Source organism: Coccidioides posadasii, chromosome 5, assembly GCF_018416015.2.
Source record: "Coccidioides posadasii str. Silveira chromosome 5, complete sequence".
Taxonomy (NCBI): Eukaryota; Fungi; Ascomycota; class Eurotiomycetes; order Onygenales; family Onygenaceae; genus Coccidioides; species Coccidioides posadasii.
Window position 1 is genome coordinate 449,858 of NC_089411.1, and position 20,050 is coordinate 469,907.

Genomic DNA, 20,050 nt, shown 5'->3' on the forward strand with positions numbered 1-20,050 from the left:
TAACCAGTTAACGATCTCAGCCATCAGGTCTTGGGCCGCGGGTAATTTGGTCCTGGCGGGCGACATGTGAAGGCTACCAACATTGCTCTCACATTGCTAGCAGCGGACTAAGCCCCGGACTGTAGATCTAGAGACCACACAGCGCCAATGCCCGTCGAGGTATGGCCGCTAGTCCGGTTTGCGGCTGCGTTCGAGGGGTTTGAATTAGTTGGGGGGTGGGCAGGAGACAACGGGGATCCATGGAAGACGAGAGCTTACTCCGTGCCAAAAGGTTATGGATATCGGGATGGTGCTATAAGCGGGGATAAATTAAATACAGTGATGGAGACCTCGACTATCGCTTTCAAAAAATAAAAGCTGCGGAAGAGAGAGAAACTCCCTAGGGAAAATAATAATTCATAAATTATCCCTTCCTCCCTCTCCCTCTTCTCTCCCTCTTCCTGTCTTTTTTCGCCTCCTCGTCCGAGTCGCCCGTCCTTACCTCTGCTTGTGTGAGTGCTTTTGCGACTCGTATCCCTTTTCCTCTCCTTTCTGCTCGTTTGGTCTGCACAGACGTGAGCTCGTTGAGCTTGATAACAAGGTATGGCCTGTCCATAGAATTGTCGTGATATATTATTTTCCCCAGGGATGTTTCGGGTCCCTTTGTTGGGGCTAGGCACCCTCGCCATTCTGTGTCTCCTGAATCTCGAAATCGTCATGAAACATGTTTCTAGGGACATTGATTATGTGCACACTATCGCGATCAAGTTGGCGACTTCACCTGTGCTTCCCGCCGCGGGCTGTCGTCACTAAACTCACTGCTCCGTATTCTTCTTTGGCTTTGACTTGAATTTTGTGTGACTGATTCTTGATTCTTGTGTAACCTTATAGGAGTCCTCTCCCTCTTTGACAAGCCCTGCTTCTGTGGCTCAAAGGAGCATTCCCCTGTAGGAAAGGAGGAGCGAACAAAGGGACGGCAAAAAAAAAGAAAAAGAAGAAGAACAACGTTCATCAAAGATGTCGGACAATTCGGAGAAGAATAACCAGGGGACGGTCGAAGCCGCCGTGCCAGAACCGCGCAAGCGCGGCTGTGCTGCGCATTGCAAGCGCTTTTGGTGGGCCTATCTCATTGGCTTCATCGTTGTCGTCCTTGTTGTCGTCCTGCCTGTGTAAGTCGTGATATTCGAACAACGCGTTGAACCACATGCTGATGCGCCCGACAGCATCTATGTTGGATACCCGAACATTGCCCAGCGTGATGTCAACCGATCGACTCTCGAGATCACGGAGATGGAAATCACCGACCCAGCTCCAGAATCCTTCCATATCAGACTGACGCAGGTCATCGGCTCCAAGAGCAAATATCACCCAATACTCGACGCTTTCAACGCCGACGTTTCCCTCCCCGACAACGAGCAGCCATTCCTCAAGCTCGATGTGCCATCTGTCAAGGCCGTCGATGGAGCCGTTGCTAAAATCGACCAGGACGTATCCCTGCCCAATGCCGACGCTTTTGCGGCTTTCTCCCTCGCTGTCATGAAGCAAGAAGACGTTTCCATGATCATCCACGGCCGGACTGGCCTGCGAGAAGGATCCCTGCCCAAGACCACCGTAAACTACGACAAGACCGTCACATTGAAGGGCCTCAACGGTCTCAAGGGCTTCAACGTGACCGATTTTGACCTCATCACTCCTGCCCTGGATGACGGAACTAACATGAGAGGAAACGTGTTCATCCCTAACCCTAGCGTCATGACTCTCACCATGGTAAGCAGATTCCCCTCCCCCCCACCACCGCGGCGGTCTCCTCTAAAACGTTCCATTCTGAACACCCTCAATGAAACAGGGCAACCTCACACTCAACCTCTCCGTGGACGGTGAACCCATTGGCCAATCCTTCATGAACAATGTCGTCATCCGCCCCGGTGACAACAACGTCGAAATGACGTCCAAAGTCAACCAAGCCAAGGTCCTCGGCCTCATTGCCGGCAGAAGCGCCCCATACCGAGACGGCATCCTCCCCATCGAGATCGTCGGAGAGTCGGCCAGGTACAACGGCGAGGATCTCCCTTACTATACTAAGGCCTTAGCCTCCAACCGACTCCATGTGGACTTGAATGTCGGAGCGGTGTTGTTCGAGTAGACACCCCTCCCCTCCTGTTCCATTTTGCCCATTTTTATACTTTTATATATCCCATCATTGGTGTTCTTATTGTTATTATTTTTCACTTCGTCCATATCAAAGCATCCCGAGCCGGAATGCTGTATAATCTTTCGGGGCCAGAACAATGCATATATCTTGGTCGGTTTATTTGGAGGCTGGCTATCTGTATACATACATAACATACCGGGAAAAGGTCACATATCCACACATGTGCCTACCTACCTTATTCATGGTTCATAAACCACGATCATGTTGCTTTTCTTTTGGGGAGTTGGAACCAGATTTTACATTGGAAATATCTGCCAAATGCTCTCCCCGCCCCACAGGCGTCTGACATGCTGTCCGTGGGTGTCCGTGGTACTGTATGCGATAAATGTTTGGATACCCTACTAGGCTTGCATATGCCTGTTGAGAGCACTCTATGCTTACATGAGAGTTGTATATAGTGCGTAATAATGAATAATGGCAGCAGCTGTACACGCGAAATGACTTAACGATAGTACTGCACACTTTATTATTTTTTTAATATTTTTTTCCCTGAAACTACAAATCATGTAGTGCACTGTACCCCGCCGCGACCAGACTCCTTTTCCCAACTGCATCCGCCGCAACATGCCAATAAAACAAACCTCCTAGTGCCATCTCCCTCACAAACTTTGCTTTCTGCACCACTGTCCTTGTCGAATCGTATGAAACAAACCCCACGTTACGATCCACGCAGAATGCTGCACACAAACGGTCATCGTGCTGCTCTACGCTACCTGGCAGTGGTAAGTCACAATAATCAAACACAATTTTGTCTTCAGGCGTCTCATTGCTAATGCAGTGTGTCTGTCCGACCCCCGTCGTTCCCGGGAACGCTCGACCGTATACGGATATGCCGAGGAGAATTTTACTCGACGGAACACCCTGCGCGAGCACGTATGATATGCCAGAGTGACAGCTGATTCCTGCCGCCTCGCTATGCGGGATATGAGGGGAAAATAGCTGGGATTGATGACCACTATGAGGTGTCCAAGGACCGGAAAAATCATAGGTCATGAGATTGATTAGATCGACGTAGCATTGGGCGTGGATGAGGTTGATGTGCCTCAAGGCCCACTCTCCTGCCGGTAGGGCAGTGGTTAGCGTATACTGCGGCCACGGAAGGCCCTCTCGTAGTAAGCGTAGGAGATTGACGTAGTCTTCTCCTTGCTGCGAGTCAGAAGGGTGTTCCCAGTCAACTGCCCGGATCCATGTTAGCCTCAGCATGCTGCTCCGTGGCTGTTGACTGAGGGACAAACGTACTATCAAGCCCGTCAAGGCCAAACCGATCCACCATATTCTTTGCACTCTGTATAAAGTTCTGGAGCGCGATCGGGTCTTTGGCGACGGTGGCGAAATGTTGACTGCCGGTTCCTCCGCCGCCGATCGAAAGGATCACCTTCATCCCTGTGTATTGTCCTTTGAGTTGAGTAAATGCTCTGATACATCCTTGTGTGCCATCCACAGGCATTTGGTCATCCGCCCATTCATCGCTGAGCTGCAAGGTACATATCAATTCACCATTCGAGCTGCGTGGGTATATAGGAATGGAGAATGCTCACTCTGACGGTGCCGTCCGGGTTCACCCTGAAAGCAACAACAGTTAGCATATCATACCCATTACCTGTTTTGAGACGCCCAAAACCATCCCAGACTCAAAAGCACATCTCGGCTGGTTCATACCATGCAAAAGCGTAAAACACATGGCTCACGCATCCCAACCTCAGCGACGACGGAGGCTGCTTTTTATAGATCCTCCAGCTCGGGTAGTAGACGGCATTGAAATAAATAGAGATGTCACTTGGGCCCAAAATATTGTCAGACTGGCCAGTGGCCCCGTTGATTCCTAGGGGCCAGGGGCCATAGGTAGGTCCGGTGTATTTGAACATCATGCATCGAAGCTGGCCTTGCCAGGGCACCGGTTGAAAAGGAAGATAAAGCGAAATGCAAATTCGCTTTGAATGGACAGAAAGAAAGACCGGGAGACTTCAAAAGGAGATAGTTAGAAAGGCGAAAGATGGAGAAGTTGATTTGGAATGGGTAAGAGAGAATAGCAGAGTTGCGTGTACTCTTCGAAGGTACACTGGATGCTACATGTCAGTACATCGAGCTAAGACTTAGAAAGTCGCGAACTTGGTTGCAAGTCCTTTCCTTTCAGCCCCTTCGTCCCCGGCAAGACGACGATCTTGGTCAGCCGCCGATGATCCTACTGACACGCAGGTCCCTGCACGCAATGCCTATGGAATACGTCGTGGGAATACCTGGCTTAGAGGGGAGACAAAGGAAACAAATCTCAACCTTAAGGATTCATCCCCGAGCAGCTGGGGAAATGAGGAATCAAAGTCCACACTGGGTTGAACCAGAAAGTTCAAAAGTTACTGGAGATCATCAGCTGCTCCACTTTTCGAGCGTGACAATGCATGCAATCAAGGGATTTACTCTGTGCAGGTGAAGACCCAGTGATTTACACACAAGTCTGGGATTTTATTTTGATGGTGACTACTCCATATATTTGACTGCTCGGAAGACATGAATTGTAGGAAATTCACCAGCTATATCTCGTGAAGCAGATCGCTGCTTGCTTCGCTGGCTTGATTGAATCACTTAGCTATGCAACTTACCTGCGCGTTAACTTAACTAGTTATTTAAGTCTGAAGTACGGAGGACTCCGTACTTAGTAACTTATTAGTTAACTAACTAGTTAGTTATTTCACTACTCCGTAGTTCTAACTTCTTTGACAGGCCTGTAATTCACTAACTCCCATGTTGTACGACAAGGCACCATCTCGACCTCCTGTTCGCCCGAATGTCCTGTCTGTAGTATGTAACTACTACATGTACAGAGTAACACTGGGTGTTGCTCAGTCTACTGATGAAAATCATGATCTTTGAGTGTATTATACTCTGCATTGGGCCATCTTTCCTTTTTTTTTTTTGGATGTAAAGGCTGCTCGCGACAACCGCCTGGTATTCTTAAGACAACAGTCAGCTTTCCTGGGAAACAAAGCAACTCATCCCTTAAGCAATAGTCTTGGTGCTAGATACAGCTGTTCCAAGCCCATTTTGCCTTACATCAAGGGATGATTCCTGACAGTCCACTTGCACAAACCACCTGCGCCGACAAACAATGATTGTTCTGAACGTTATTACTGCTTGTGAGAGGGAGCCCTGGAGTCGAAATTCACCGTTGCTTCGCTGGAATGAAGGCCGAGGATTTTAGCATACATCTGACCCCTGGATTGACCGGGATTAGCAACCTTGGCTTGAGTATCGATATGTCTCCACGAGATCTTCGATAACAGAGTACATGATCGAGCTGGTTGCCTTGTATGGTGACTGAACCCCCCTCCGCCGCTGCCAAATATAGAATAGAAAACTATATCAGCTATAAAGGTTGATCCCACGATAATTCATAGCTTCATGGAATATTTAATGGAAGTGAGTTCAATTTCCCATAGAGGACGCATTCCGCTGAGCCTGTTCCTTACTGTGGAGAGTTACAAGCCCTCTGCCGCCGATGGATATGTAACCTAACCATGTGTCCAAGCAGGCTTAACCCACATGCATAGTAAGATTAGATATCATCACAGCAATCGGCTGCTCATTATTGACACATTGGGACGGCCCGGATATGACTTTCCTATAGTGTTAAAAAGGGAGACGATCATCACCATCTGGCCAGTGTCACCGCGACGTATTGTATTGAGATAGGCACTGTGAAGACCTAAAACAATGAGGAATAGTGACAGGAAGGCCCGGAATCGGTCTGGGCCCCAGAGTCTTTCTTCCGCTGTTTACCCTCTCCTCGTAGCATCACACGCGTCGTTGGTGATACCTTTAGCCAGCATGAACCCTGCATAGCTCGGTATGCAGAGATTATCTGACTCATATAGTCGAATAAACAGAGGAACCGCTAACAGGAGCCTTTTCCAAAAACTGGTGTTGCGAGCATCGAAGGCGGCAAAAACGTCTGTGTAAGAGCAGATGCGTGCCACAGCATTCGAGTCTCGACCCATCGGCGCGCCATGATTGTTAAAAACGCCGACAACTCCATCCATTTGAGCGCTTGCTTATGTAATTTTACCAAATGGCTGAAGCAAGCTCTGCGGCTTTGTTCATCCACTTCCTCCTGGCTTCTCATGTCGATTACAAACAGTGACCTAGGTTGGAACTCTCGCCTATCTATCACCTGCTCTGCTTCGAGAAGCTGCTTTCACCGTCAAGTGCTTATACGATGGCAGAGGTTCATCGTGTTGCAGACCGGATCGTATCCGCCGACAGTCCTCGCGACCCAAACTTCACCAACTTCGCCTTCAGCCCGTTCCTTCGCAAGACGTTCGGTTTTGGGCTCGCCTCGGATGTTCCCGTCTGCAAGGCTTATCGAGAAGGCCACTGCCCACTCGGGCCTATGTGCCCAGACCGCCATCCAACCCCCTCCCGAATCTCTACGGCTACTTCGCCCGCGATTGCTCCATCGTCTACACACGGCAGCCTTGTATGCAAGCATTACTTGAAGGGGCTATGCAAGAAGGGAATAAAATGCGAATATCTACATGAATATAATTTGCGCCGCATGCCGGAATGCCAGGCTTTTGCGCGAAGCGGGTATTGCGCCAACGGCGACGATTGTCTATATCAGCACGTTTCCGAAGAAGCCAAATTACCACCTTGTGAACATTATGATAAGGGATTCTGTCCGTTAGGGCCTTTATGTGCAAAGAAGCATGTTCGCAGGAAGATATGTCCTTTCTACTTGGCAGGATTTTGTCCTGAGGGAAGAGTTTGCACGACGGGTGCTCATCCAAGATGGCCGGAGAATTTGCCGAAACCCACGGTGAAAGTGGAAAAAACTGCGGAGGAAATCGAGAGAGAGAAGGCTAGAATCAGAGAGGAACAGGAGAAAGAGGAGGAGAGGGAAAGAGAATGGAGGAGAGAACGAGGTCGCGGCGGGCGGTTTATGGGTGGAAGATTTCGCGGGAAGAGGCTATAGCTGTGGTCGAGGGCTCATTTTCACTATTCGCTTGTCAGAGAAAAAAACTGCATGGACATGGCGTTTGTGGATGATTCTGTTGCGGATTTTCATTAAAAAGTACACGGTTGGAACAAGGATCGGTTTTCTTGACGCTGTATTGGACTTGATGATTTGAAGATACCCAGCGGCGTTGCTTTTCGCATTCATGCTTTAATTGTGTTCTTGTGTACGGCGTACTTCGTATGTTTGTAGATTTTGTAACACCATGAACTCTTTAATGCATCGAAGGCGGTTTGAATTCAATAAGGGGCTCGTTTCGTATGTTACTCGGCTTGGGGTGCATGGCGGACTCCACAATCCGGCGAACCGTTAATACATCCTACTGTCGTATTGGTTAACTTATATCCTCGGGATAACATTGTTAAAATAAAAACCCGCTCTTCTGGCATCCAACCAAAGATAACATGACCAATTGATCTCCCTCCCTTTCACTGTTGGGACAACCTAGCTACCTTCGCGGCCTCATTGCTCCCAAAACATCACCCATGTCGACACCAAAGCGTCCCTTCGCCCTGCAATTCGCCCATTATATGAACACGGCTCCCGGGATTGAAAATGCGCTCCGCCTACTCCAGGCAGTCTGCCAATTAGTAGTGGCATGGAAGCCGGTAGGGAATAAAGAAGCTTGGAGATGGAAGGGCGTGGGAAATCAATTTGCTCTTGGTACTTTTCACTAGCAAGGAACTACTCTGCATCGATGTTAATTAAACATTCCCATCACCTAGGACGTCGATACTTTCGCTATTTTCAATTTATTACTTATTTTGGAAATGCGTGGGATACGTTGATTGGACAAATTGAGACTATCAACCGTCGTGGGCGGACAGCTGTGGCCATTGAAGTGTGCAGCTTGAGCTCCTACGGGTGCTACCTTTGGTTGGAGGCTTTCACTATCGTGAGTGTTATCAGCTTTGAAGGAGCCTTTCCAGATGGGTTTATACATGTAGTGATGCCATGTTAGAGCCCAACGTGTTTAAACATGATGGACAGCTGACATATATTACACCGTTGGCAGCCCGACTCATTGGGATTTCACTCTACAAAGTGGAGTAGAATGGCGCTTATCGAAGCCAACAAATTCTGGTTCTATGCCCTCCTGTTCTCAATAATAGGAAATATCTGGCAACTTTTCCAGCTGTACTTAGAACCAAATGAGCGTCAGTCGCGTGGTCCCACGCGACAGCCGACAAACAAGTACCCGAAACCAAAAAGCAAAAGGTCAAACGGATCAACCGCCAACGGAAGCGCGAAAACGAAACCGCAGAGTCAAGCCCACAAGGCCGGTTATCCATATTCCACACTGGTGCGCAATCTCACTATCCATGGATGTGATTTGCTCATTCCCGGCACTATTGTTGGATGGATTGAAGTGTCACCAGTGCTTGTAAATAGCGCGATGATTCTGAGCACAGTGCTTGTGGGACGAGATAGATGGACAAAGACGCAACAGAACATTTGAACGCGTTGGTTATTACTCTAGGATAGAGAATTGGCTGTGCTTTGGATAGAGCAACCAGCAAGGTTTGGTGCGCGTGAACTTGAACAGAACGGAGATATTTCGATCCAAGTTGAGCGAAAACCCCGCCTTGGGGTTTGGGATATTCAACACAGACATTGTGAGGTGCATTGAACTTCATCACTGAACGATCATGCTCCTCAAAGGTATTCAGGTGTCTGGCGCATTTATGCAGCCAATCAGGCGTTGCGAACCAAGAAAATGTCCCGAGCAACGTGTATCTCGCATGCTGAAAATGAGATTAAATAAGTGGCTGGTTCAACCGTGATACCGAAAGACCACGCCCATAGGAATGCTGCCTAAATTTATTCCCAGGACAACCACAGTGGCATAGGCATCAATTGATTCTGCATGCAGTGTTTTGATTATGATCATCCAGTCCTTGAACCTCTTCACCATTGATTTGTTGTCTATCGAAGTTGAAAGAGCCGGCCATGTTACGCCTTGTTGCGGCAAATGAACCTAAGGCAGGTAGCTGCCTAAATCCTAAGCAAAACAGATGGAACAGGAAGCAGATAGCTGTCACTGGGCTTTGAATAGGAAAATCGGGAAAATGTTCCCAGGACATAAATACTGAGGCTTCGCCTCTTGATCCTTTGGCTTTTCCAAATATCAATTCAGAAAAGACTGATTGAATGCACTTTCAACATTCTACTATTTCAATCCACTTTCTTCCTGATCCCTTTTGAACGTGACACAAGGTGACATTTCTCCAAAGCCTTGCACGGGCATCATCCACGATGTCAGACCAGCACGACGGCAACCCGGAGCAGCTCGGAAAATTTCCCATGTCTTTGCAGGAATTTGCGAAAGCTATTCGGGAACTTATGGTCAAGGTAGACATTTAGTGGCACCCCGATTGGGTAATTAACTAACAAACGTGGCCAGGATTGCAAAATTGATGCCTGCCTTGATAAATTTATATCTCGGACCTATCAACTCCCAGGAAAGAAAAAAGGTTTTCCGTGGATCCCCGTTGAAAATCTCAAAGAAGGCGAGAAGCCAGTTGACGGGTCTTTGCTGGACCAAATTGAAGATGACCTGTTGGCTGAATTAGACTCTTTCATCCCGGAATTTTGCGAAGAGGAGTTCCCAGACTCCGCCACACGTGACCATAAACTGGACATACTTGAAGCGAGGTTGAGAAAGCGATGGAAGGAATGGTTACTGTGGGAGAAGACGGCACCAAGCGGTGAGACCTTTTTGGATGTGTCATATGCAGAGATCTAACTGGCACAGGTGACAAAGAGCTGCACAAAAAGCTATTGGAGGTCAGAGGTACACGGGATCTTAATGTACAGGGTGTATCCGTCAAACAGGACAAGGACGATTCCAGGATTACATCTCCAGGGGTAGGTCAATTACAACTCGACGAGCTAAAATCCGTGGTCAAAGACGACCAATCCGAAGCATTGTTCACTTGCGGTGGCTCAATTGCCATCACCCACTCGCAGGATAGATGCGATGTGTTGCGACAATCCTCCCCGGTCACTCTGTATTGGTCTTCCAAGGATGGAACCATTTGCAAAACCATTCTACCTGGATCAAATGCAGATTCCAATACTGGTTCATTCCAGACGTTAGTCGAAGACTGTACCCCAGCTACATTTGGGCTCGGTCATCAAGACGTGCTGGATCCTTCTTACCGCCACGCTGGAAAGCTCGACACTGGCCGTTTCGGCACCACGTTCCACCCAGCCGACTTCGGTATCCTGGATTCTGTTGAGCAAACATTGCTACCGAACATAAGCTCTTCGCTAGAGAATGCTCTGGAGTTTCGTCGGGTGAGAGCTGAGCTCTACAAGTTGAATGTTTGTCCCCGTATCCGAAAAGATCCAAACTGTGGCTAAAAATAGCAGGTTTACTCTGGCCCTTCAGGATTATTTCGCGCACACGTTGATACCCCACGCTCTCCAAACCAGTTTGGATCCTTAGTGGTCTGTCTTCCATCACCTCACCAAGGTGGAAAACTTGTAGTCCGCCATCTGGGTGCCTCCGTGGAGTTTCCTTGGGATGATGGAAGCCTTTCAAATATCCAGTGGGCGGCATTTTACAGCGATTGCGAACATGAGATAGAACGTGTTACTGAAGGACATCGGGTAACTTTGACATATAACTTGTTCATCACCGAACCGCTTGGTGCAAGCTTATTGCCTAACCCATTAGTTGACCCTCGTACTCTACCTCTGTACGCCCGAATGAAGGGTTTGCTTGCCCAGGCCGATTTTATGGATGAAGGTTGGCGGTCTGTAGGTAAAAACGATTGAACTTCTTGCTGACTTCGGATTAGGCGGTATTCTCGGCATTTTCTGCTCCCATTCTTATCCTCACACCAGCAAAGAAGCCAACCTCTTACTGCCTCGAAAGCTCAAGGGTGCGGATATGGCGCTTTACGCGACTTTGAAATCCCTCGGACTTTGGGTTCGGATTATGCCCATCCTCCATGTGAGTTACGATAAAATCTGCTCGTCTGAGGTATATTTTCCTCCGGAGGGCACATGGAACTAACAACCGATAACAAGGCCAATATCTATGAGAGGGACTATTCGTCATCTTGTGAGCTTCGCGAATATCGCAAACAAGGCTACGTTAATAGTACACGGAAAGAAACGACACCAAGATCCTTGAAATTGAAGTATTTCCATCTATTTCACAGTGATGATTACGTCCAAGATGTACACAAGAGGTGGCAATTTCTGTACAAGACAAGAATTCCTCATGGTGCCGGCTTGCGGGTTAATATAGTGGGGACTGCATTGCATCCCATGGCCACGAGTGAATGGGATTATGATACGCCATTTCCAGAAGTACGTTTTCTCCAGTTATTCTGCAGGTGTTCCTTTCGTTTTCCAAGAGCTAATTCTAGCAAGGTTCTCGGCTCGTTCTGGCCGAGCATATGCATTTCCGATATTAACTGGATAAATAAGCCAGGGAGTAGAAAACAAGCTTTAAGCCATATGGTCTATGGAAATGAGGCCTCCACGCAAACGGAGTACTCAAGCGCAGCTATTCTTGCAATTATTCCGCCATGGGATCAACGAGATTCAGAAACCCTTGGCAATTGAAGAGGAATTTCAGATTTCTAACTACCTAATTTCGGGCTTCATATCTTTCAGTCTCTTTGTTTTCAATTTTTTGTTAGGATTTTTGGGCCTCGCAGACAAGCAGGGCAGTGTCAAATTAAAACGGTGCCGAGTCAGGGCTTAAGCCCACGATAGAAATTATTACTCTAGATTGGCATTCATAAATGCAACTCACGACTGCTTTTATCATATTATCCTTTTTTTTTAACGACTGCATATAGTGGCTGATCTTTATATATATAGGAAAAGGTCTTGCAGCCTTGGGAATGGGCTGATTGTCTATACGCTCCTAGAGCAGGACTTTTGGACCACCATTGTGGATTGATGCGTGACAATTGAAGGATCAGGACGGATGACCAGTTTAGGAATAACTGGCTGGGCTACTGAGATCTATATGGCGGAAACAAGAGGCAACCGAGCCCGGGAGGGAAGAGAAGAAATTACACCTGCTCTTATATATCCATGCCAACATCTTAGGCTTTGGTGTGTGAGAATCAGAGCACTCAATATATAATTAGTAAAATGTCAACCTCTTAAAACGCCAAAAGTGTCAATAGGGAGATGAACATACTGATGTTTCCGTTTCCGCCAGGCTTGACGACGTCTTTCTCTTCCTCTTCTTCTTCTTCTTTTTTTTTTTTTTTTTTTTTTTTTTTTTTTTTTACAGCATTGCATTCCACAACCTAGATAAAACCCGCGAAGCTAACAACTACGCTCTTTTCACAAGAGGACTTGTATTCCGCTTGCAATGCGGCTGAGGACCCGGAATCTGACGTGTTCGGTCCTCGTATTACTTACCTAATTTTCCAAGTTGTCAACACCCTTCGTGCACGACATCAGGTTACAGCCACGTTGATCTTGCTATCCCGACGAATAATTAACGGTGCACTGGTAACGGTCAAGTTATGGCCATTGGAAATACGATAAATTGCCATAATGTGTGGGGATAGCAATGATGGTACACTGGCTATGAAGAAGAATAAAAAGGGCCACCGGTAACAGAGGTGGAAATCGCTTTCCAGATATCCAGTAAAAAGGGTCCGTCCCAGTACATTTTATAGTTTCTCTGGATATTAATTCTTCTTCATAATGGACAATAAAACGTCAATCGGCATTTCAATTAATGAAAAAGAAAGAGCCAAGGCACCGAGACGCTCTCCAAGTATCACATCGTCCATCAGCAGCGCGGAGACAGCGACTTCCAATACGCAGGCACCATCTACGTTCAATCCGAGCAGATCTCTATTCATAAACTCCCAGGGAGTCCGTCTCATCCGCCTCCCTGTCGCCTCCTACGAGCTAGAGGTTAATATCCACAACCCAGATGGCTCAGTAGCATATGTCTCCCGACGCGAAAAGCGGTCTTCAGGAGATGCAACGCTCTCCTCCCCTCAGTTCGGAGACCTACTTAAGACATGCTACTTCTTCGGGCCTCATCGCGACCCTGTGATTCGTAGCGCGTCCAATGATAACACGCTTGACACAGATACGAACACAGACACTGCCGTCAATGCCTCTACTCCCGAAATCAAAGTCGTGGGAAAATGGAATTCTCGCACGCAATACTTCACCACGTTCTACGGCGACTCTTTCCAATGGCGGTACATCCAATGTGATGATCCTCGCTGGAATTGCAAGAAGCTCCTTGTCCTGGAGAGTCTGGAGAATAATAATCCCGACAGGATTGGCCGACGTGTTGCCCAATTGGTGAGGAATGAGCATACCAGACCGCAGGGTGCTTCAAAATCTGCGGCTGGCAATGGAGGGGAGTTGCTCCTGGATGATCGTGCGATAGGGGTAGAGGTCGACGAAGCACTGGTGGTGGCAACTTGTTTGCTGATGTTGAAGAAAGAAATTGATCGGAGGAGGATGGCAGAAATAGCGGTCTTTGGGATTGCGGCAGCCTGCTGAGTAGCTCGGTTCTTGGTTTGATATCAGACAGAATATATGGACATATATTTGGGGGTTCATGTCGGTCATACATGCAACATTCTTTATTTGATATACCAATTTGCCGTTTATGATAGAACAGACAATAAATTCGAAAAATTCCAAGGTCATTTTAGTCCAAGCATCCAAAGAAGACTGTTTCACGCAGCACACAGCAATATACATTTTTGTAGATTGACTGTGTGGTTATTTTGTCCGGCAACTCATTTTACTTAACATTTTTCGATATTCCGGGGAGCGCAGCGATTCTTGACCTCACAGCCCGCATCACAGTTATCTGTCTCATCCATTCAGGAATCATATCAACAAATACACCCTGAACTGCATGCGGCCAATAACCTTCCACTGTTTCGCTCCCGTAGCCCACATTCTTCAGAGCAGATCGCGCGAATTGCCTTCCAGTAGGGATAAATAAACTTGTTGGGACCGTGTGGCTACCACTCTGAACCTCAGCAACATTGAGAGCCACAACATCGATTTTCTTCTTCTGCATCCTCATTTCCATTGCTAATGCAGCGGAGAAAGTCTTTACGTATCCCTTAGTGGCGCTGTAGACAGCAACGTAGGGAGTTCCTCTAGCAGCGAATGAACTCATATTAAGAATTAAACTGGGTCCATTTCGATCAAGTAGCGGTAGCAGCACACGAGTAAGCTGGGTCATGAATCGCGTATTGACGCTTATCACGCGATCGATTTGCTCGTGGGTGTAATCCAGATAGCTTTTGTATGGGCCCTGAACGGAGCCAGCTTGACCACCGACATTATTGATCAGAACAGTCAGGTTCACGTCTTGTAGTTCGCGTGCGAGGCTATCAAAGACCTCCGGAGGGTTCAGAAGGGCTGCATCGCAAATGAATGTGCGAATCTGGGCGTCCGGATATTCATCTTTCAGTATGTCCCGCGTTCGTTGGAGCTTATGTTGACACCTGCCGTGCAAGATGACGCCAAAACCCTGCCTGCAGAGCTCGCGGGCAAATCCCAGCCCAATCCCATCCGTAGCTCCAGTTATGAGAGCGTAGGTATCTACATCCTTGCGAAGATATTTGGAGAGGCGGGAGGGACGGATAAAAACGTATATTGTTGCCGAGAGCTTCAAGAGGACGTAAAGGATGGCGAGGGCGCCGATATAACCGAGTGGTCTGCACGGCGACATCACGGAGGTACCAATGGCTAGAAGTTCCAATGATAGACTGGAGGAGGATCGTTTTTGCATCTAGGGAGATGATTCCATATCATTAAGTAGCATTATACCCGAATATTGGCTAACAGACAGCGAGAGGCCAAAGAGAAAATGAGTTTGCGCAGGTGCTGCTTTTCTGCTTCAACACCTCGAAAATAACTTGGTTTGCTGGAGATCTAACCATGTCTCACCATAGAGTTGGAAGCTTAAGTCAGTTAGCAGTCGCAAGTCGAACAGGGAGTGTTTCACCAATGCAGGAGCTTCTTTGCGAGATGCTTTAGAGCAAGCGAGATAGATATTGCAAAGGTTTGCATGCTTTCAGACAGTGAATGTACGGGCGGGCCCTGGAAGCTCTGACTGTCGAGCATGTTGTCCTCTGTGGCTTTGGGGTTCAATATGGTACTTGCGGCCAGATTTGCGCTGGGAGAGACCAGAGCCCATAAAACTGATTTCGAACTGATAGTTGAAAAAGTGGAAGAAGGAACGAGAAATGGAGATGACCGGCTGTTGCTCGTGGTCAAAAGAGTTGCTATGGTTAGCTGCCGTTGAGCTGTGAAATGCATAGCTTGTACGGAGTATGGAGAGCATTAGTTCTCCTACCACCTGCAGCGGTGCGCTGGGTTGGTGTATCTTCAAGGCACAGGCAATTGACGTGCGCGGATCACCACACCAAATGCGCGTCGTTTCTGCTCCCCGGGATGGAATCATGAAAAAGCCCGAGCGAAAACCGCGCTGTCGGCGCTTGAGAAACCGGGCTGGGCTGGCCGGTCCCCCCACACGCCCACTTCAAGTGCGATTTTGTCAGCTTCAACTAAGCACAAGCGTCCAACCTTGTGCGACTCGCAAGGCACGCTGTCCGGCGCAGCCGAGACCACAGATGATACCCGCGACCGCCTGCTCTACAGCCCTGTCGGAGTTGATCACCAATTTGTTCCCCTCGGCGCGTTGCGGCTCTTATATTTGTCAGTGCTTCATAAGCCAAACAGCAACAATTTGCTCTGGAATTGGATTAGTTGACCAACTATTCATCCCAGGTCCAAAAATTTAGTTTGGGAAATCGCATGGAGCAGTGCTTCTTTTGGGCCAGAATCCCGTTATGGTTGCCTTCCAACCGGCAAGCCACTTGGCCCAGGATCTGTAGCCCTCCTTAAGCTTACTCGCCCAGGCACGTCATTGACTCCTGGAGTGCGTACATATACACGGAGTGTGCATCCATCCCCATCCCAGTTTTCACCATGGTGAGAGGATATTACCAAAGCTCAATTGCATTTTGCTCGCTTGAACGTCTTCCTTAAGAATACCCTTTTTAACCTTGAACGCCAATTCATTGGACTTGCAGCTCTCCACCATGGCTCCCAAAATTGCGATCGTCTTTGTACGTGCTCTGGCCCCTTGCGAAACTTATCACTGGGCAAACATCCGCTTATGGCAGTTTATGGTTCTAGTATTCCATGTATGGACACATATTGAAGCTCGCGGAGGCTGAAAAACGAGGCATTGAGGCTGCCGGGGGCACAGCCGATCTATACCAGTACGCACCCTGCCCGAGGTTGTGTCGATTAGGTCAAATTGGCGCTGCAAACATGCTTTTACAGAATTATTAGTTAAGTAAGCGAGGATCTAACTTGGGAGGTCGCCGCAGGATCGAAGAAACTCTTTCAGATGAAGTTCTCGCTAAAATGCACGCCCCTGCTAAATCAAATCACCCAATCGCCGCGCCAGAAGATCTGTTGAAATATGATGCCATTTTGTTCGGGATACCCACCCGTTATGGGAACTTCCCAGCTCAATGGAAGGCTTTCTGGGACAAAACTGGCTCTATTTGGGCAAAAGGAGGTTTCTGGGGTAAATATGTAGGAACTTTTGTTTCCACTGGCACTCCCGGCGGTGGCCAGGAGTCCACGGTCATCGCGGCTATGAGCACCTTCGTTCATCACGGAATGATCTTTGTCCCGCTTGGCTATAAGACCGCTTTCCCCATCCTTTCGAACCTCTCAGAAGCTCGAGGTGGCAGCCCATGGGGTGCAGGAACTTTCGCTGTAAGCAACTTTCCAATATATATATATATAACGATGTTTCTCTTTTTCTATTTATGTTATCGAACTACGCTTACTTTTTCGGCTTATCAAGGCTGGGGATGGCTCCCGAAACCCCTCCTCCATGGAGATTGAGCTCGCAGAGATCCAAGGCAAGGCGTTCTACGACGCTGTCGCAAAGGTTAGGTTTGCATGACTGCATGAAGCTCCATCTCTATCTGAAAAGGAACACCCCGAAATTACGACTCAGCAAGTTCCAACAAAGAATTGTCATGTTGAGGATGAAGTGGTTGAGGACGGTCCTTGTGGGTTACCAAAGCGCTGTGTTATACTCTAACTGATATCATCTGGTTCTGCGGTCCTGCAGTTTCTGCGAATGGCGTCTAGTATTCGCGGATAATGCTTTAATTTCTTAGTAGAAAATGCTAGGGATACACTACACAATGAGCTTTTGTATCTTAGTGAAGGGGGAAGGATGCTCTAAACTTTTTTCATTTGATAAGGATTGTTTCAGACATCGTTACTTGTAGTTGTCGAAGTAGCATCACCACGGAGTACTAAGAGCAAAACAATTGCGTCATAGCTGAATTTCCCCATAGAAAAGCAACATTACCAAACACTTTTAGTCCGAAGCCGAATCACAGCATATCAAGATGAGCGGAGGAGATCCACTCCTCTTCTACATATCATCAGGGAATCTTCAATGCTTCATAACAAGAAGACTTACCACCTGAACACCAGATGGCCGTTGACATTGCCAATTCTCTCGCCCAGGTTCACATTACTCTGCTTGCTTCCGCCGTCAAGGTCTGCCCGAAGGACAGGCACATGGGCAACGCCCTCGTCAGGGTGAAATATGATGTTATGAGCGTGGCTGTGGAAGTTCCTTCCTCCCCACTGGAAATTGCCTGTTGGCCTCATTAGCATACACCATGTGGGGATAGTTCGCTCGTCGAATTCAGAAGTATTTCATAGAAACAAGTGAGGGAGAAATTTTAATGCCGGAACAGGGAGAAAACTCGATAGCAAGTGATACCATTGTCATCACCCAGACAATTGTCGAGATCCATCTCGCTATGATTATAGCCACTCCCAGGGACCTCACATTCAGCGGCCAGAATATGTTCGGAGAGAAGTTGAATGTCCTTTGAAGACTTTTGGAAGTCGCCGAATGGCATAGTGAAGGTTTGACAAGTAAACCAACTGTTTAGATCTTGGTCATTCGGTTGCAAACTATATAGAACGAGGAAATACGACCTCGAGGGCCGGGGGGTGCAGTTGCTAATTTATTCTCCCCTGGGACGGCCGGAGCGGAGAGGCACTTTACGCTATTCCTTGAGAAAGCTCTCTTCAAACCGGATTTAAGTCAGCGATTTAGAGCTTGTAGGTCCGATTAAGGCCGCTGGAAGCGTTTTATCAACATAACTGGCGGCGCACCAGAGAGAGGAATCACGACCAGAAAGGGAGGTAACGGGCTACCAATCGGTCCATACAAACAACCAACAGGGGAGTGTCAGCATGATGTACAGGGTACAACGTGCCCTCGGAGCCAGGAGGCCTTCGGGCTTGCCACGTTGATTCCCCGATCCTCCGTCGACCCTTTACCCATCCTTCGTAGGGGCGGATGAAGCGTAGTGGCAAGCCGTGTTGGGCGGCTTACTCTGGGTCTTTCAATGGAACTGGCTGTCATGTAGCTCTGACTAGATAATGGCCTTCTGAAAGGATTTGAAGAGAGCTAGCACGGGCCTTCTAGACGGACAATAACTAGGTAATGGGCTCGTCTATGTATGTAGTCAGGAATTCCCAGTGGAAGCACCATAGTTCGTCGTGGCTGCAAGCCTCGGGTGAGGCTGGGGTGCAGTGCAAATAAAGGAGCAGTTCGATTACAAGGAATTTTTTGGACGAGGAAACTTAAGCTACCTGTCACGCCAACTTCTGCAAGTAACCCCCAAAATCCAACGATACTGTAACCTCCATCCCTATGGCCCATTCCACAAATGAGCGATCGCCTGTTTGGCGTGTCCCGGCGATCGGCAAAACATTGATCCTGCGCGGGCCAACTTGGCGCTGTGGGTGAGTAAGTGATGGAGGACTTATATGCTTGTCATTCACTAAGCTACCTAAAGGGGAATCTCGGCTAATCTATGTGGGTCACGTGAGCGAGGTGCTGGTTGGATTACCTAACACCCCCCCATGCAACGAGCTCCAGCAGCGAGCGAGAGCCACAAAGATCCAAAGCTTCCAAATCTCTCAAATCCGCGATAAAAATTAATTACAGAATCCAGATTTATTCCTTCTTTAGGCTTAGCTCCGTTTCGCCGCGATACCGTATTTTCGCTGGCTTCACTGATAAACCTCCATATTTTCTTGTATCAACTCGTCACCCCTATCGCGCTCACGAATTGAGCGTAGGGATCCATTGCAAGAGCCTTCGTGAGCCCGTCAGCTTTATTCGCGTCGGTTCCAACGTGCTCGATTGAGATTTCGTCTTTTTGAACCCAGTCTCTTAGCATATGGTGTCGAATCTCAATATGGCGTGCTCTTCGCGTTATAGCTTCAGCTTTGGCTAAGTCAACCGCTCCCTTGTTGTCAACACTTAATTTTGAGCTCCTTAGCTTTGCTGAGCCTTCGCTAATCACCCCGGCGTCTATCAACAGGTCGTTGATCCAAACTAGTTCACAAGCAGCTTCGCTAGCTGCCAAATACTCCGCTTCGGTCGTTGATTTCGAGACGGACGTCTGGCGCTGTGATCTCCACGATATTGGAGCTCTGTTCATGGTAATAATGTAGCCGCTGGTGGATTTGTACGCAGGGTCGGCTCCAGCCCAGTCAGAATCCGAACTGGCCGCCGGTTTCAAGCCTTCAGGATCCATATCCCTTTTGAAGACTATTCCTTTCGATTTTGTGCCCTTGAGGTAGCGTAGGATCTGCTTGAATGCTGCCCAGCTTTCCCTATTGGGCCTGCTGTTGAATCTCGCCAGATAATTGACTGCGAATGCAATATCCGGCCTCGTACACGTAACTAGGAACTGTAGAGAGCCCAGGCCTTTCCTGTAATTTGTAGGCGTAGCCTGCTTGTCAACTCC

General features: G+C 48.1%; 9 protein-coding genes across 9 annotated transcripts; 6 read left to right on the forward strand and 3 right to left on the reverse strand.

The window, feature by feature from the left end:
• The first annotated feature begins 197 nt into the window (after positions 1–197).
• On the forward strand, positions 198–2,550 carry D8B26_008116 (uncharacterized protein). The gene is made up of 4 exons (XM_003071501.2): positions 198–580; positions 871–1,148; positions 1,203–1,746; positions 1,826–2,550. Exons 2-4 carry the CDS (start codon positions 997–999, stop codon positions 2,120–2,122), a joined length of 993 nt encoding a protein of 330 aa, XP_003071547.1. The 5' UTR covers positions 198–580; positions 871–996; the 3' UTR covers positions 2,123–2,550.
• Positions 2,551–2,641: 91 nt separating this feature from the next.
• On the reverse strand, positions 2,642–4,485 carry D8B26_008117 (uncharacterized protein). The gene is made up of 4 exons (XM_066125755.1): positions 3,851–4,485; positions 3,730–3,754; positions 3,431–3,665; positions 2,642–3,366 (listed from the first exon to the last, which is right to left on the reverse strand). Exons 1-4 carry the CDS (start codon positions 4,057–4,059, stop codon positions 2,687–2,689), a joined length of 1,149 nt encoding a protein of 382 aa, XP_065981839.1. The 5' UTR covers positions 4,060–4,485; the 3' UTR covers positions 2,642–2,686.
• Positions 4,486–6,401: 1,916 nt separating this feature from the next.
• Positions 6,402–7,205, forward strand: YTH1 (RNA-binding component of cleavage and polyadenylation factor; the record flags this gene model as incomplete). Its single annotated transcript, XM_003071499.2, has 1 exon — positions 6,402–7,205. One exon carries the CDS (start codon positions 6,402–6,404, stop codon positions 7,155–7,157), a length of 756 nt encoding a protein of 251 aa, XP_003071545.1. The 3' UTR covers positions 7,158–7,205.
• Positions 7,206–7,654: 449 nt separating this feature from the next.
• On the forward strand, positions 7,655–8,763 carry D8B26_008119 (uncharacterized protein). Its single transcript, XM_003071498.2, has 3 exons — positions 7,655–7,862; positions 7,925–8,094; positions 8,215–8,763. Exons 1-3 carry the CDS (start codon positions 7,685–7,687, stop codon positions 8,656–8,658), a joined length of 792 nt encoding a protein of 263 aa, XP_003071544.2. The 5' UTR covers positions 7,655–7,684; the 3' UTR covers positions 8,659–8,763.
• Positions 8,764–9,406: 643 nt separating this feature from the next.
• D8B26_008120 (uncharacterized protein) lies at positions 9,407–11,780 on the forward strand (the record flags this gene model as incomplete). The annotated part of the gene is made up of 7 exons (XM_003071497.2): positions 9,407–9,551; positions 9,604–9,907; positions 9,955–10,526; positions 10,575–10,953; positions 11,006–11,160; positions 11,238–11,522; positions 11,586–11,780. Exons 1-7 carry the CDS (start codon positions 9,456–9,458, stop codon positions 11,778–11,780), a joined length of 1,986 nt encoding a protein of 661 aa, XP_003071543.2. The 5' UTR covers positions 9,407–9,455.
• Positions 11,781–12,887: 1,107 nt separating this feature from the next.
• On the forward strand, positions 12,888–13,709 carry D8B26_008121 (uncharacterized protein; the record flags this gene model as incomplete). Its single annotated transcript, XM_066125756.1, has 1 exon — positions 12,888–13,709. One exon carries the CDS (start codon positions 12,888–12,890, stop codon positions 13,707–13,709), a length of 822 nt encoding a protein of 273 aa, XP_065981840.1.
• A 247-nt stretch (positions 13,710–13,956) lies between these two features.
• D8B26_008122 (uncharacterized protein) lies at positions 13,957–14,901 on the reverse strand (the record flags this gene model as incomplete). Its single annotated transcript, XM_003071495.2, has 1 exon — positions 13,957–14,901. One exon carries the CDS (start codon positions 14,899–14,901, stop codon positions 13,957–13,959), a length of 945 nt encoding a protein of 314 aa, XP_003071541.2.
• Positions 14,902–16,163: 1,262 nt separating this feature from the next.
• On the forward strand, positions 16,164–17,873 carry ALTA7 (Minor allergen Alt a 7). Its single transcript, XM_003071494.2, has 4 exons — positions 16,164–16,303; positions 16,374–16,459; positions 16,571–16,967; positions 17,059–17,873. Exons 1-4 carry the CDS (start codon positions 16,277–16,279, stop codon positions 17,158–17,160), a joined length of 612 nt encoding a protein of 203 aa, XP_003071540.1. The 5' UTR covers positions 16,164–16,276; the 3' UTR covers positions 17,161–17,873.
• Positions 17,688–18,142, reverse strand: D8B26_008124 (uncharacterized protein; the record flags this gene model as incomplete). The annotated part of the gene is made up of 2 exons (XM_003071493.2): positions 17,688–17,872; positions 18,001–18,142. 2 exons carry the CDS (start codon positions 18,140–18,142, stop codon positions 17,688–17,690), a joined length of 327 nt encoding a protein of 108 aa, XP_003071539.1.
• Positions 18,143–20,050: the final 1,908 nt, after the last annotated feature.

Coding starts and splice junctions, on each gene's coding strand:
- D8B26_008116 (XM_003071501.2), top strand. CDS start 997: ATGTCGGACAATTCGGAGAAGAATAACCAGGGGACGGTCGAAGCCGCC. Junction 1,149..1,202: donor CTTGTTGTCGTCCTGCCTGT/GTAAGTCGTGAT, acceptor TGCGCCCGACAG/CATCTATGTTGGATACCCGA. Junction 1,747..1,825: donor GCGTCATGACTCTCACCATG/GTAAGCAGATTC, acceptor TCAATGAAACAG/GGCAACCTCACACTCAACCT.
- D8B26_008117 (XM_066125755.1), bottom strand. CDS start 4,059: ATGATGTTCAAATACACCGGACCTACCTATGGCCCCTGGCCCCTAGGA. Junction 3,755..3,850: donor GTGTTTTACGCTTTTGCATG/GTATGAACCAGC, acceptor TGTTGCTTTCAG/GGTGAACCCGGACGGCACCG. Junction 3,666..3,729: donor ACCCGGACGGCACCGTCAGA/GTGAGCATTCTC, acceptor TGTACCTTGCAG/CTCAGCGATGAATGGGCGGA.
- D8B26_008119 (XM_003071498.2), top strand. CDS start 7,685: ATGTCGACACCAAAGCGTCCCTTCGCCCTGCAATTCGCCCATTATATG. Junction 7,863..7,924: donor GGGAAATCAATTTGCTCTTG/GTACTTTTCACT, acceptor CCCATCACCTAG/GACGTCGATACTTTCGCTAT. Junction 8,095..8,214: donor GGTTGGAGGCTTTCACTATC/GTGAGTGTTATC, acceptor CACCGTTGGCAG/CCCGACTCATTGGGATTTCA.
- ALTA7 (XM_003071494.2), top strand. CDS start 16,277: ATGGCTCCCAAAATTGCGATCGTCTTT. Junction 16,304..16,373: donor CCAAAATTGCGATCGTCTTT/GTACGTGCTCTG, acceptor TTATGGTTCTAG/TATTCCATGTATGGACACAT. Junction 16,968..17,058: donor GGGGTGCAGGAACTTTCGCT/GTAAGCAACTTT, acceptor CGGCTTATCAAG/GCTGGGGATGGCTCCCGAAA.